This window comes from Schistocerca gregaria, chromosome 1 (genome assembly GCF_023897955.1).
Source record: "Schistocerca gregaria isolate iqSchGreg1 chromosome 1, iqSchGreg1.2, whole genome shotgun sequence".
In the NCBI taxonomy this organism is placed as follows: Eukaryota; Metazoa; Arthropoda; class Insecta; order Orthoptera; family Acrididae; genus Schistocerca; species Schistocerca gregaria.
The window spans coordinates 599,897,108-599,914,233 of record NC_064920.1 but is presented as its reverse complement, the minus strand read 5'-3'; the positions used below and the strand labels follow the sequence as shown (position 1 = coordinate 599,914,233).

General features: G+C 36.9%; 1 protein-coding gene across 9 annotated transcripts in view; it reads right to left on the bottom strand.

The window, feature by feature from the left end:
* Window positions 1-17,126, bottom strand: part of LOC126358278 (modifier of mdg4-like) — a 342,870-nt gene that overhangs the window by 47,250 nt on the left and 278,494 nt on the right. The window contains exon 6 of one of the 9 annotated variants that reach the window (XM_050007540.1): window positions 13,776-14,358. The exons of the other annotated variants lie outside the window; for them this stretch is intronic. Within the exon in view, the coding sequence (XP_049863497.1) occupies window positions 14,135-14,358 (224 nt within the window). The 3' untranslated portion in view covers window positions 13,776-14,134. Of the gene's footprint in view, window positions 1-13,775; window positions 14,359-17,126 lie in introns of those variants that run through there. 9 annotated transcript variants of the gene reach the window in all.

Below are 17,126 nucleotides of genomic sequence, written 5' to 3'. Positions count from 1 at the left end.
TTTTAAGTAAATCATAATAAGAACATGAGAGAATATACTGAATTTCTGAAAATCATTTAAAAATGATTTCAATAGTGTGTGAAAAGATACAACAAAAATTTGATAAAAGAGACAAGTGAGTGCAATAAAAATATAAAGAAATTAAAACAGGAACAGAACTGATAAAGAAGTGAAGTAAAGAGGATCCGTACATGAAAAATAATTCTTAACAGTCCTAGGTGAATTTTTCAGATAGCTTAAACTGGCAAAAAGGTGAAGCAATGCACATTAATGCAACATACCTGAGCCACATCTGTTTTGCTAAAGGCATTATACTTAACTGCTTCTAGCACAACTGACTTTCAAAACAAATGGAAGAACTGAGTGGAACAAGTTTGAAATTAAGACAAAAATCATTTATAATAAGGTATCAACTGTCTTTCTATGGACATATTAAAAGTATGGAATCAGAGAGGCTCGCCAGCAAGATTCTTCTCTTCCAGGAGAACAGGAAGACACAAGTACCATGGGTGAAAGAAGTGCACTGGGATCTAGAAAAATGTGGGATCATGGCAGAAGAAATTGTGACAGGCAAATCTTTAAGAAAAAGGTTGCGGAGGTGAAGGATTTCTTTGAGGACAAAACAAGGAAGAACAGAGTATTCTCAGCAGAAGAACGTGCACGAGTGAGCCAACGGATGAAGGAGTTCTGGCGAAAGAGGAAGGAAGAGAACTTTAGAAAGTGAAGGAAGTTGTGTAAACGTACTCAGGGAATTATAGGTTTTAAATTCTATCTTTTATTTCCTTTCAAAGTGCATAAAGTACATATCATGCATAAACGATATTAGGTCTAATTTTTCGGGTATACAAGTTTTGATTTTTTAACATTAGTTTAACTGCATTAAGTTACTATATTAATAGTATACACATATATTGGTGTTCCACATGACTTTAGTGACTCTTGTGATCTGAAGTTAATAGAATATTACTGTTATTGCCTAGATAAATTTTGTAAAAATATTGTAAACAGCCATGAGCGAGAAGTACTTGAGCTGCCGTAGGAAAGTCAGTTCTGGGGTTCTGTGCAGCTGCAGTGACAGATGGTTACATTGGGCTGAATGTAGTGGCATGGTAATTGGGGAAGTAAATGGGTCTCTTCCATGGTATTGCAGATAATGTTCAAGGGATAGGAAAATAGTGGAACAGGAAGTGAAGATTAGAGCCCTTCAGGCTGAACTGCATAGTGCTAGGGAGGAACTGTTGAGGTTAATGGGGGAGAAGGGCAAAGACAGGTAGGAAGTGGTAGCAAGGAACAGGGGCCACAGAAAGAGAACAATATTTGACAGTTTCATCATTGGCACAGACAACAGATTTGTCTTGCTACCTTAGTCAACTAAGGAAGAGGCTCAAGTAGATGTAAGTGTAGTCAGCACTCAACAGACTTTTACTAGGAAACCAACTGTTGCAAAAAAGTAGAAAGTAGGAAGAATGTTCTGTTGCTAGGTAGTAGCCATGGAAGAGATGTGGGCCAGATCTTGCAGGAAAAATTAGGTGACAGGTACCAGGTCACAAGTATTTTCAAGCCCAGTGCATGTCTTAGCCAAGTGATAGAGAATGTAGGATCATTGTGCAAGGGTTTTACAAAGCAGGATCATATTGTGGTAGTGGGTGGAGCACGAAACTGTATTGATATGGATCAGGGCTACAATATTGAGCGTGACCTGGTAAAAAAAGCATCTCCAATGAATGATACACATGTTGGCTAGGTTCCTGCTTTCTTGCAGTATGATCGGCCCCAACTGAACAGCTCTGTCAGGAGGATCAATATGAAGCTAGATCAGCTGCTTCGGGCAGCTACTTTGTCAGGCATAGATTTGGTTCCTGTTGATGATATTAGTACGTAGGTGGGACTTCACAAGACATGACCTGCATCTCAATAGGAAAGAAAAGGGTAAATTGGCTATGATGATAGCAAAATCTTTAAGGGGGGAGGAAGGGGGGGGGGCACTGAAAATCATGGGAGTACTTTTTGTAGGCTAAGATAAGTGTCCAATCAGCCTACATTGATTAAAATTAAGCTTAATGAGAAGTTCAGACAGGCAGATACTAGAGATGTGAAAATATCACATGATTCTCACTACAGTAGAGTGAAAAATAATGTTAGTATGTCACAAGAGTCACATAAAAACACAGTGAAAAATAATGTTAATATATTGCATCAGAATATCAAGGGGTTAAAAAACAAAGTAGATGAGCTTCTTCTTTGTTTAGAAGATTTAGAAACTGAGGGTGGAATAGGTGTACTATGCCTGTCTGAACATCATACAGTCACAGGTATGGAAATGGAAAATGTAGGTGGATATAGGTTTTCAGCACATGTAAGTAGAGACACTATGGAGAGAGGAGGAGTTGCCACATATGTTAAAATCTATCATAGTGTGAAAAATTTAAAAACTAAAAAAAATTGCATACTGAAGCATATGCATGTGAGCTTAAACTAAATAATGGCGCTTTTATAATTGTAGCCGTGTATGGGTCCCCATTGGGAAATTTTCAAATATTTTTGAAAAACTTGGATTCTTTATTGCGGTATCTGTCAGTCAGAGGAAAGCAAATGATTGTCTGTGGGGATTTCAATGTAGGTTTTCTGAAAGAGTCTGATATAAATCTTGACCTTGGAGTATTACTTGATTCTTTAAATCTGATATCAGCTATTGATTTTCCTGCTAGGGTGGTACAGGAAGGCAGCACACTGATAGATAATGTATTCATAGACCAAGATAAATTTAATCAAATAAAACTTATCCTGTTAAGAATGGTCTGTCTAATCATGATTTACAGTTAGTTACAGTATATGATATAACTCCATATAGTAATGTGAAACAGTCCTCCCAAACTAGTGCATTCAATTAACAATTTAACCATTCAAAATTTTAGGGAAAGCTTGCAACAGTTAGACTGGGATGAGGTATACAGGGAACAAGATGCTAATTAAAAATTTAATCTATTTCATGATACCTTTGTGAGTATATTTGAAAAAAGTTTCCGTAAGAGAACAGTGAAATATAATTCTAAGAAACCATGCAAAAAGCCATGTCTTACTAAAGGGATAAAAATATTTTGAAAAAGGAAATGTATCTTATAGCTAGGAGGAGTAATGATTCCAAAACAGAGAAACATTATAAACACCATTGCACTGTATTAAGAAAAGCTATTACAAAGTCCAGGAGTAAGTGCATTATGTCTGAGATTAGTACAGCTAATAATAAAATTAAAAAAAATTGGAATATTGTTGAAATGGAAACAGGGCAACCGAGACCACAGAAAGACTGTATTTCTATCAAATATAATGAAAATTTTGTTAACAAGAAGACAGAAGTAGAAAACATTTTTAATAATCATTTTTTAAATAAGACTCCCAGCTATTTGTTAGAAAATGCAAGGCAGTATATGAAAGAGGCAGTACCCATGCAATTTGATAAAACTGAAATTCAACCCACCTCTCCTCCTGAAATTAGGAAAATAATAAATTCACTCAAAAGTAAAAACCCACATGGAATTTATGGCATTTCCAACAGAGAACTAAAAGCTTGTTCCCAACAAATAAGTAGGATTCTCAGCCACATATGTAATAGCTCCCTGAAACAGGACATTTTTCCAGATAGACTGAAATACGCTATTGTCAAACCATTGCATAAAAAGGGGGATAGATCTGATGCTAACGACTACCACCCAAACTCACTTCTGACAGCTTTATCCAAAATTCTTTAAAAAGTAATGTATTCAAGAGTAGCATCATGTATTTGAAAAAATTAAGTACTAACAAAATGTCAATTTGGCTTTCAGAAAGGCTTTCCAACAGAAAATGCTATATCTGCTTCCACTGATCAAATATTAAATGCTTTGAACATCTAAACATCACCTATTGGGATATTTTGTGATCTCTCAAAGAATTATGACTGAGTGAATCGTGAATTTCTCCTAGATAAGCTTAAGTATTGTGGTATGAGTGGGACAGTGCACAAAACTGGAAGAATGAGAAGGTTGAAATTAACAGTACAGATAGCATGCAAAAACCAGCAGACTCCTCTTAGCTGCGGAGGTATCAAGTATGGTGTCCCACTGGGTTCACAGGGTTCAGTCTTGGGTCCCTTATATATCAACAATTTGCCACTCTATATTCATGAAGACGCAAAGCTAGTTCTTTTTGCTAATGATACAAGTACAGTAATCACACCCAACCAGCAAGAATCAGCTGAGGAAATTGCAAAAAAACGCCTTTCAGAAAATTATTAAGAGGTTCTCTGCAAATGGACTCTCACTAAATTATGAGAAAACACAGTTTATACAATTCTGTAAAGTAAACAGCATAACACCATTGATAAACATAGACTATGAACAGAAGTCTTCTGCTAAGGCAGAATACTCAAAATTTCTGGGTGTGTGAATTGATGAGAAATTGAATTGGAAGAAAATTACTGAAGACACAGTTTGCACAAATTAATAAATTCAATAAAATTTCAACTTTATTTTCACCTCCTGTCTTCTATTTATCCCTTCTTTACTGGTCCTCCAAATATATTCATTTAGGCAAAGTTTTTAGTGATACATCAATTCAATGAAATATTCTCACATTATCAGTTGTGTCAATCCGTGAGGTGTCCGTGGAATTTCAGTATGCGCGTTCTCTCCTTCCACTGTGTGACACAGTCACTCTGAAAATGTGAGGTGAGAACATTTCTCCCAAAACATTGTGGACACCCTACAGATTGACATGGTAAGGAATCCAGAAAGCTTTTATTGCATTTTTATTTAATTCATAGGAAGGTACGTAAGGTATTTTTAGTATACAGCTGAAGATGTTTGACATGTAGTGTGGAACAAAAGCAACCTTTGGCTAAAACATTTTGAACATGTAAAGCCAATGACTAAGCTGTTGTATGCCACAGTCACAGAAAGTTCTGAACATTAAAAACTGTTTTATAGGAGGATGCTCACACAGACTGAAGAAAACAGTGACTTGATTTATGATTCATTCTGAACTGCCTTCACATATTCACAGAATATAAGAGGTACAAGTAATAAATGGAGTCAGCAAAGCAGGAAAGGAAGAGTATGAGGAAAGTGAGTTTAAAGGAAAGAAACAGGATATCATTTATATTAGGCTTATTTGCAAGATATTTTATTGAAGGGCTGCAGTCTTTCCATTTCCATTTTATAAAAAAATGATATATTTCTTTCTCTTACTATCTTCTGTAACTTAGAATATATCTGTTACACACAAATCTAGAGAGACAAAATTTGGATCATGCCACAAGATGTCTAATTAGAGGGAGAGGTGGATGGAGGGAAGAACTGAACAGCAAAGAAATACATAAATAAATAAATGACATATTTAGAATAGTGTTCTTTTGATTTCATCAAATAATTTTAATAATGTACCTTATTTCCAAAGGAACTGTCAATCATATTTCAACTTATGGCTTTTCTGAGTCATCAGTCTTCTGACTGCCACGAATTCCTCTCCTGTGCCAAAATCTTCATCTCATAGTACCACCTGCAACCTATGTCCCCAATTACTTGCTGGATGTATTCCAATCTCTGTCTTCCTCTACCGTTTTTGTACTCCACAGCTTCCTCTAGTACCATGGAATCATTCCCCGATGTCTTAACAGATGTCCTGTCATCCAGTCTCTTCTCCTTTTCAGTGCTTACCACATTTTCCTTTCCTCTCTGGTTATGTGCAGAACCTCTTCATTCCTTACCTTATCAGTCCACCTAATTTTTAACATTCTTCTGTAGCACAACATCTCAAATTTTTCAATTATCTTCTGTCTCGGATTTCCTATAGTCCAAGTTTCACTGCGATAAAATGCTGTGCTCCACACATACATTTTCAGAAATTTCTTCCTCAAATTAAGGTCTATGTTTGATGCTAGTAGACTTCTCTTGCCCAGGAATGCCCATTATGCTACCGCTTGTCTTCTTTTGATGTCTTCCTTGGACGATCCATCATTGGCTATTTTGTTGCTTAGATTTCTGATTTCTTAACTTCATCTATTTTGTGAGCATCAGTCCTGATGTTAACTTTCTCATTTCTCCTACTTCTCATTACTTTCGTTTGTCTTCGATTTACTCTCAATCCATATTCTGTACTCATCAGGCTGTTCATTCCATCCAGCAGATCATGTAGTACTCCTTCACTTTAACTCAGGATAGCGATATCATCACCGAATTGTATCACTGATATCCTTTCACTTTGAATTTTACTCCCCTCATGAACCTTTCCTTTATTTCCATCCTTGCTTTTTTGATGTACTGATTGAACAGCAGGGGGTGAGAGATTAAAGCCTGTCTTACATCCTTTTTTTAAATCGAAACATCTCATTCTTGGTCTTCCACTCTTATTTTTCCCTCTTGGCTCTTGTACATATTGTATATTACTTGTCTCTCCCTATGGGTTACCCCTATTTTTCTCAGAATTTCGAACATCTTGCAGCATTTTACATTGTTGAATGTTTCTTCCAGGTCGACAAAACATATGAATGTATCTTGAATTTTTTTAGTTTGCTTCCACTATCAACTGCAAAGTCAAAATTGCTTGTCTGGTGCCTAAACTTTTCATAAATCCAAACTGATCATCATCTAACACATCTTCAATTTTCTTTTCCATTCTTCTGTATATTATTCTTGTGAGCGACTTGGGTGCATGAGCTGTTATGCTGACTGTACAATAATTCTCACACTTGTCAGCTCTTGCAGTCTTCGAAATTGTGTGAATGATATTTTTCCGAAAGTCACATGGTATGTCACCAGACTCATACATTCTAAACACCAATGTGAATATTTATTTTGTTGCCACTTCCCTCAACGATTTTAGAAATTCTGATAAAATGGTATCTATTCCTTCTGCCTTTTTTATTTTAAGTTCTCCAAAGCTCTTTTAAATTCTTATTCTAATACTGGATCCTGTATCCCTTTTAAATCAACTCCTGTTTGTTACTCAATCACATCAGATAAATCTTCCCCCCTCACAGAGGTCTTCAATGTACTCTTTCCACCTACCCACTCTCTCCTTTGCATTTATTAGCAGAATTCCTGTTGCACTCTTAATGTTATCACATACTTGCTTTTGGTTTCACAGAAGTCAGTCCTTCTGATAATCATTTCTTTTTCGATTTCTTCACATTTTTCATGTAGCCATTTCGCCCTGGATTCCTTGCATCTCCTATTTATTTCATTCCTCAGCAACTTGTATTTCAGCATTCCTGACTTTCCTTTAACATTTTTATACTTCTTTCTTTCATTGATCAGCCAAAACATTTCTTCTGTTACCCATGCTTTCTTCACAGTTTGCTTCTTCATACCTATGTTTTTCTGTGACTTTAACAGGAATATTCACAACAATTGTGTGTTTGTTTATTTCTAGCATTGTAGTTTCAAAACGTTTTTGCCATTATTTTAAAAAAGGTAGGAGAATGAGATAATAGCCGTATCTGACAGAACCAGTCAGTGTTTATTAATGCTATTTTTAATTGCAGATAGTAGCTAAAAAAGGTATTGGTTGTCCTGGGGTTATATAGGTTGCCAAAGACAGGGATTCAAAGCACTTCTCACATATACAGAGCACAAGCACAATAAAACATTAAATGCAAAAATATCAAATATTTTATATTCACAATTATTCCTACGAGTGCTAGAGGGATGGGGAATGTATGTGCTAATGTGTGTACTGATATGGCTTTTCTACATTGTCTGTGGTGAAATTTTTATTAATCTTTCCCTCGCTGAGTGCTCAAAAGATTTTACCTTCTCCAAGAACTGTGTCTCAACCTATTTAGGATATAGTCACTGAAGTGAGCTATTGATAAGAATGAGAGTTCTATGATGTGAGATGTTTGCTCTCACAATTATCACAAAATAGATCAGCTGCACAAATATTTTAATTTTGTTTTACATGTTTCAACAGATTAATCTGTCATCTTCAGAAGCCTACAAAATTTGGGATATTATAAATAATTAGAACTTGGCTGTATACTTAGGCAAAGTATAAAAAGTGAATCAGAAAAACTTTCTTAATAGTGGTTCAGCAGAATTGATTATCTTCTTCACAGAAGCATAATGCCATGATACGTCCAAAAATTTATATACACTCCTGGAAATGGACATGGGCATGCGGGAGGCTGGGTGGACGTACCGCCGAATTGCTCAACACGTGGGGTGTGAGGTCTCCACAGTACATCGATGTTGTCGCCAGTGGTCGGCGGAAGGTGCACGTGCCCGTCGACCTGGGACCGGACCGCAGCGACGCACGGATGCATGCCAAGACCGTAGGATCCTACGCAGTGCTGTAGGGGACCGTACCGCCACTTCCCAGCAAATTAGGGACACTGTTGCTCCTGGGGTATCGGCGAGGACCATTCGCAACTGTCTCCATGAAGCTGGGCTATGGTCCCGCACACCGTTAGGCCGTCTTCCGCTCACGCCCCAACATCGTGCAGCCCGCCTCCAGTGGTGTCGCGACAGGCGTGAATGGAGGGACGAATGGAGACATGTCGTCTTCAGCGATGAGAGTCGCTTCTGCCTTGGGGCCAATGATGGTCGTATGCGTGTTTGGCGCCGTGCAGGTGAGCGCCAAAATCAGGACTGCATACGACCGAGGCACACAGGGCCAACACCCGGCATCATGGTGTGGGGAGCGATCTCCTACACTGGCCGTACACCTCTGGTGATCGTCGAGGGGACACTGAATAGTGCACGGTACATCCAAACCATCATCAGACCCATCGTTCTACCATTCCTAGACCGGCAAGGGAACTTGCTGTTCCAACAGGACAATGCACGTCCGCATGTATCCCGTGCCACCCAACGTGCTCTAGGTGTAAGTCAACTACCCTGGCCAGCAAGATCTCCGGATCTGTCCCCCATTGAGCATGTTTGGGACTGGATGAAGCGTCGTCTCACGCAGTCTGCACGTCCAGCACGAACGCTGGTCCAACTGAGGCGCCAGGTGGAAATGGCATGGCAAGCCGTTCCACAGGACTACATCCAGCATCTCTACGATCGTCTCCATGGGAGAATAGCAGCCTGCATTGCTGCGAAAGGTGGATATACACTGTACTAGTGCCGACATTGTGCATGGTCTGTTGCCTGTGTCTATGTGCCTGTGGTTCTGTCAGTGTGAGCATTTGATGTATCTGACCCCAGGAATGTGTCAATAAAGTTTCCCCTTCCTGGGACAATGAATTCACAGTGTTCTTATTTCAATTTCCAGGAGTGTATGTGATAATTATAAAAACAAATTGATAATTTACAATAAATCAATCACATTTATGTACATAGTCAAGTTGTTGTGCTAGGAGCAAGAAATATACAGAAGAAAGCATATGCAAGGAGTGTAACAAATGTATATAAACAAGTTATATATAAAACAGCTGAAAAACAAACAATGCTAAGTCCAGGATGAAATTACAATAATATTATAAAAATGATAAATTGTTACTCACAATACAGAGGTGACGTTGAATCGCAGACAGGTGCCACAAAAAAACTGCTGTACATTTAAGCTTTTGGTGAGAAGGTCCTCTTCTGGAGTACAAAATACACACACTTTCACACAGGCAAAACTCAAAACACACGACCACTGTCTCTGCCCACTGTGTCTCGACTGCAGCCCCTTTATGCACAAATTGCCCATCTTTCATGCTGTGATGGGCTATATACTTGAGGCCCCCTAACCTTTTCAGCTATCGCTAGTGACCTTAATAAGCTAAAGTAAATTGCAGTCAAAAATGGATATCAAGAAAGCCTTGTACAAAAACTATACAAAAATAAAATCAATAACAATATAAGTTCCTGTACACTCAATAACAATAGTCTTTCTGACACTACAATCCCACTGACATTTCATATCATATAGATAATTTGTTTAAAAAAATATGACTGTGTCTTTCACCAACAGTAATGTCACCAAGCCGCTCTTTATACAAAATGGGAAGCCACCAAACGACAAATTTCTCAAATCTGGGGTACATAAAATTCAATGCAATGTGTGTCCACATTTTATAGGACAGAGGCGTTGTCATTAGCACTTCCTCAACAAAGATGGTGAAAATTCATATAAAACAACTCCCGTAGAACATCTCAGAGTTTAGAAACATGGACTTCCTCTTTCATATTGCTCAGCACGAAATTTTGTGTAACCGAAAACACTACAAAATGAATCTCTTATAATATTTTGAAATTTATAAGCATTCCTACCCCAGTTCCAAAGATTTGTTGAACTATCAGCTTGCAGTGACATATAGACACAATTCTGATTGTATAGCATCTTACACAATGGTGAAAATTAGCCCATTCCCTTTAGGTATTAATGTCAGCAATAGGTTATGTGGAACTATGTGACACATTTTTAAATGTATTATGTATAACTTCCTTTATATAACTATGTTATACTTCTAATACATGATTTTACATACGTTCCTTGCTGCTAACACAACAACTTGGCTATGCACACGAATGTTATTCATTTACTGTCAATTAGCAATCTGTTTTTATAATTATGACATTCACTACTCGCATTTTTGGATGTCACGGCATTACACTCCTGTGAAGAAGATATTGACATCTGTTAAACCAGTATTAAGTATGGTTTTATAACACATTTCTTTTACTTTACATAAATATATGGCCACATTCTAATGATTTATAATATCCCAAATTTTGTATGCTTCTGAAGATGACAGATTAATCTGTTGAAACTGGTAAAGCAAAATAAAAATAATTGTGCTGCTGAGAACTGAATTTAATTCTGAAACAAGACACATTATTTTATCACATCCGGTATTATTATATTCTGACGATAGACCTTACAAAAATGACTAGACACTTTCCAACAGAATTATATGACAAAATGTAACAGCCACTCTGGAATTAAGCTGTCAACATCTGTAATGGATCAAGGTCCGAACACAGAAAAAGCTCTTCAGCACTGCTAAAGTCTGCATTACACAGTGCATAGCATTAAGGTGCAAAATGGATAAAAGTTCCTTACTGAGCAGCTGTCTCATATTTATAATGCCATGCAAATAGTACAAAGACCAGTAGGATATATGAAACAATCTAGTTTGATGGCAAGACTAGAAAAAATCTTACACCAACATATTCTATTTAAATGGAATACCACCTACACAAAGATAGATCCATTAATCTGCAACAAAATAACACTTAAAGCCTGCTATGTCAGTTAAACATAGGGGAAATGGTATACCATGTCAACCTGATGTAGTGAACAACATAATTAACTTGATGAAAAGTTTTAAGGAGGCCTTGGGGATAAAATAAAACCAAAGCTGTCTTTTGTAGTGCCTTGGATATTTGGTTGACTAGATTCATGCCAAAGTGAAGACGACAAATCAAAACTGAAGTTGCTGAAAGTACATGCGAAAACTTCCTAAAGAGAAAGTCATTAATGAACTAAAAGGTTCTCATTTCTCGAATACAACTTCTTCATTTCAAGGAACTACTCATCCTGAGTGAGAGGAAAGAACATATTCACCCAAAATTTTGTCGAAGGCTAGAAAGCATAGTTGCGGCAGAAGTAAAATAACATCCTATACGCTCTCCTACAATGAAGTTTTGGAGCTGCTGTTCATCAACTTCTAAGCATAAAGATGAATCTGAGACATATCTGGACACTTCAGAATTTAGCTGTCTTGGTTGAATGTCAGTTCCTGTGCTTTCCTCAAACTCTCCAAAATGTTGCAAAAGAAGTCATATGAATTCCCTCGAGTACTATTGTGCATAAAAGAAATTTTAGCACTGTGGGTGTAATTGTACAAGGTAAGTGCAGCTGTATCAATTTATGTTATGTTAATGACTTTTGTTAATCCATAACAGAACTAGTGGCAAGCGAAGTATGTGATGACACTTATAACACAGGGCACCTATGTAAATGTCATATAATGTCATAATGTACATTTAATATTTAGGTTAGTGTTATGAAATTTATAAGTACATTTTTTAAGGCACATAGTTGGCATATGTTACTTTATCTTCAACTGCTACTGATTTTAAAATCTCTTATGAAACCCAAATATTTTGTATTTTTAGTTTGGGCTATATTTAGATATCTTAACGAATATTATTTCTTTCAATGAACAGTCATGAAACACTTTCATACAATGAGTGTGGTTATAGCAGCCAGGTTTTTTTATCTGGGCACATGCTCAACGAAGGAAAAAATGGCATTATTCTGATACAATAATGATTGGAAATTAGAGAGTATGAAAAAAGGAAATATGAAAATATTATGATGATGAAATAATCTATCCATTGAGCACGTACTTGTCATGTACACAGTTTTTATAGCGGGTCAAATATTACCTAACTTCACTGGTGGCCTCCAGCTGTGAGTATAATAGAGTCGATTGGCTCATGAGCTATTGTACTTGAGCCATGAGTTTCTTGTTATCCCACACCTGAACGACAGCTGAGGCCACAAGTAACGGGTGCTGACTGCCTCATTTTTCCAGTAAGAGATTACTTGGATGACTAATTTCCAGAAGTATTTAGTGCAAGCAGAACACTGTAAACTGTATCTCAGTGATTTATAATATTAAAAATAGGCCAGTTTTAGAGTAATTTACAATACACAAAGCTGCTAGATAACTAATAAACAGTAGCAGAATTAGTGAAAAAATAAAAAACAGCAGCTTGAACAGCACAAATGATAACCATCACAACATTTTTGGACTGTCAAATAAGAAATATTAGCATCAAAGATCACTACAGGAAATAGAAAAATCTTAAAAGTATTTCAGTATATGTGCTATGCTTAACAGAACTTCATGTAGAAGTCACAGAAATTAAACAGATGCATCTAGAGTGAGACATGTTAGTATGCCATTACTGTCTGCAAAAATGGAGTGTCACAACATACAGAGAAGGTGGAATAAAGTTGGAGGCCATAGAGCTAAATGAGTACTTCATTCAGTGACTCTTTGAGTTCTGTAATTCCTAACTTGTTAATCAAGCTAAGCAACTATAACAAGTGAGAAAACTCTGCCAAATAAAGTAAGTTTTGATTTTCTCATGCGAATTGGAAGACAAACCATGGACATTTCTAAGGTTTTTTTCTAAAAAAAATTACTTTTGTATCTGTGAGTTTCAGTGCAATTAATGGAACACAGACATCGCAGACTCGCATTATTAATACATTGCCTCTCAGTATACCTGCAACAATACTTCCATGACAAGTAATGTAACCCTCAAGAGGTGCAAAACAAAATGCCTAATAATAAACAAATTAGGGCATGTTACGCTTCATCACTCAAGTGTGAGAAGCACAAGCACTGTGAAAATTGGTGATTACAGCATACATGCATGTTTATGGTTACTTAAGCAGTTCAACATTTCATTTAGAGACGTCACATTGGAGAAGGAGCATTCCCATTGCCTTGGTTGACAGGGGAATGGAACTATTCCAAAGGCTTCTAGTCTCCTTTTCCTGTCATTTTTATTTGAAGAAACAGAACTGTGAAACTATGTTCATGTTTAATTATTTGTTTTCAGATATCAACGAAACTTTTAATTATCTCCAGAGATTGAAGGAGAGCTCAAGTTATGGATACTGGTATAAAAGACAAAAATAAGTATAAAAAAGTTAAGCATTAAGAAAACAACAACCCCCCCCCCCCCCCCTTCCCCACCTATTCACCAAACATTTGCAACCTTTAATATGAGAAACATTGCTTACTGATATTGTGCATAGCTTGAAATAAATCACTAAGCATCGGATCTTCAGAAAATATGCATTATTTCTGTTGCCTAATACAGAAAATGTAAACCTTGACATATTGTTTTAAGTACAAGACTTTTAGATTTTTATTATAATTTTGAATAAATGAAAACTGTTATTTATTTGTAGTATTCATAGATAACCAATCATCAAAAAATGACACAGATAAACATGACATTTGTTACAAAACAATAAATGACAATCCAACTCCCAGAAACAGTTACAAAATATTAGCATCATTTTACAAGATGTATTGTATACAATACTAAGATCTACGTACAATTAACACAAAGAAGTCCAAATCTGTACTAAAAATTAACAATTTGTAATACATGCTCTAAATTTACATTCTTGTACGCTAACTAGGTTGACTATTTCCTGTGTTTGTTCTGTGATATCGATACATATGAATGCGCAAAGAACCCTTATTTCTGCTGCCGGCACCACACAATTCACAACGAAGACGCTCCTGCTGTTTATGTAGGTCTCTGATGTGTACTTTCATGTTTCCTTTTGATGTAAATGTACGATCACACCATGGACACAGCCATAGGGAAGGGCAGACAGTTGATGAAAACTTCCCTACAAGAATTTTTTATACTTAGTAGCAATGCCTACCACAAATATAAAATATACATCAAAAATTTAGAATGAGTAAACTATGTATAGTTCATAAATATTTCATCATGAATTTCATAAACATTCCACTAAAGAAGATTGTAAATAGTATGCCATTTAAATCAACCATTACACACACACGTGTGTAACATCAAGAAACTGAAAGTCAGTTCAATATACATGACATTATTATTGGTAATAATGATGTAAAATCAGGCCATAACTTACAAGCCAATGAAATGAAATATTCCATAGACTATAGCTCAAATAGAATATTATAATATATTCTGCCACTTGTAATGAGATGGTGAATAGTTAAAGAGAATGTCATTTTCCTTATACAGCACCCACCTATTTTGCCTCACAGTACAAAAGAAAGTGAAATTAAATAGGAACAAATAACATCTCTTGAGAAAATGGCACTGATTCAACCCCATGTTACTATACTGAAGAATGAATCCTATCTTTTACACTGCATTACATCAAGATAGTAGGAAATTCAAAATTTGAAAAGAACTGGGGCAAGGAGACTTCATATAACTGAAATTATTCTCAGTAATTGTAGGGGAGGTTTTCAGATCCTTAAACGGGGAAAACATGGAACTAAAGTCTGTTGATGAAATGTATTTGAATCACTTTAGCTCTGCTATTGACATTGTAAGCTTTACCCTAATGCAGCTATTTTTTAACAATGCGTGCAAGAACATAAACAGTGATTTTGAAAATAAGACATAAATCCAAAATGAAGTTTCACTCAGCAGTGGAGTGTGCACTGATTCAAAACTTTCTAGCAAATTAGAACTGTCTGCCAGATCAGGACTCAAATCTGAGACCTTTACCTTTTGCTGGCAAGGGCTTGACTAAGCTCTCCAAGTATGACTCACAACCTGTCCACACAACTTTTGCTTCCATTGGTACCTCATCTTCCACCTTCCAAATTTCATCCAACCCCAGGCTGTTGTTGGGCTACATTTCCACAATATCCTTTCTTCAAAGAGTACTAGTCCCACAAAGTAGAAAAAAAGTACTTCTGTTAGGGTGATTCATGCATCATTCTTGGGTAGCTCAACTGGTAGAACACTTGCCCACAAACAGCAAAGATCCCAAGTTCACATCTTGGTCCTGCACATTTTCGTCTATCAGGAAGTTTCAAGACATAAATCAATTACAACTATACAGAAATGATACATAACCAACACACAAAAAATCAAATTGTGGAAGCTAATAATGCAGTCACAGATGCAGTTGATGAGTGTTTGCATTTAGGGCAGTTAAAGAAAATTACTGGATGAACAGGAAAAGAAATAAACAGCAGAGAAAAAATGGTTTCGAACAGGGATTTTTAAATTAAAGAGGGTTCATAAAACTAAGTTTTGATATGTTTCACAAAGAAATTTTACAAATGCCAGTGAGGCGACTTTTGAATGAAGTTGTGCAATCGGGCTACGAGAAGCTGGATGTTACTTCTGCAATACTGCAGAAAGACTTGGCAGAAATATAGCCACTGCAAATGAATGCTGGCAAAGGTGGTCACAGGAATGTACAGTCACAAGACAACTGGGTTCCAGATGGCCCTGTGACACTATCGAGAGGGAAGACTATCATGTTCGGTACATGGCTCTGGTGCACTGTACTACATCTGCAGCAGCAATTTCAGCTGCAGTTGGAACCATAGTAACAGAATGAACTGTTACAATCAATTACTTCAAGGAGCACTCCAAACCATATGCCCTGTAGTGTGCATTCCACTGACACCAGACCACCGCCATTTGCGACTTCAGAGGTGTCAAGCAAAAGCTAGTTGGAGGGCAGGGTGGAGGGCTATTGTGTTTTCTGATGAATGTTTCTTCTGCCTCATTGCCAGTGATGTTCGTCTCTTGGTTAGGAGGAGGCAGTTGAGATCCTGAAACCAACCTGTCTGCGTGCTAAGGCGCACTGGACCTAAATCTGTAGTTATGGTCTGGAGTGTGATTTTGTATGACAGCAGAAGCACTCTCATGGTTATCCCATGCACCCTGGTGATATGACGTGTTATGCTACCATTCACGAACAGAATTCCAGAGGGTATTTTCCAACAGAACAGCACTTGCTTTTGTAGCCCAACATGCTCCACAGATCGTCAACATGTTGCCTTGGCCTGGTTGATCGCCAGATATGTCTCCAATGGAGAACAGAGGGGACATCATCTGATAACAACTCCAGGGTCATCCACAAACAGCATTAACCATCCCTGTATTGACCGACCACAAACTTGCATCCGGCACCTGTACAACACAATGCATGCACATTTGCATGCTTGAAATCCACTTATTAATGTACCAGCACTTATTTGCAATGGCTTATTTGCACTTACATTAACCCGTGATCTTGCAATGTTAATCACTTAAATATGTTAGCTAGGCAAATATATCCCCAAAATTTCATTACTCTACATTAATTATCTTTTGGTGTTGTGATTTTTTTCCATTAGTATATTTACTTGTTTGGTTTCCCCTATGATTGTTGCAAAGAAACTGCTATAGTGAGCCATTGTCATAATTACAAGAAACTGTGCAAAAGAAATCAAAAACTGTATTGATGGAAATCACTGTTGGTGCTTCTTGTAAAATATTTCTGCAGCTGCATTATATGCACTAGATATAAGTCACAACTGTTACCAATCCACTTTGATTGTACATAATTCACATCAGCAAAATTCACGACACATTCTATGTCATCTCAACACACGTTAT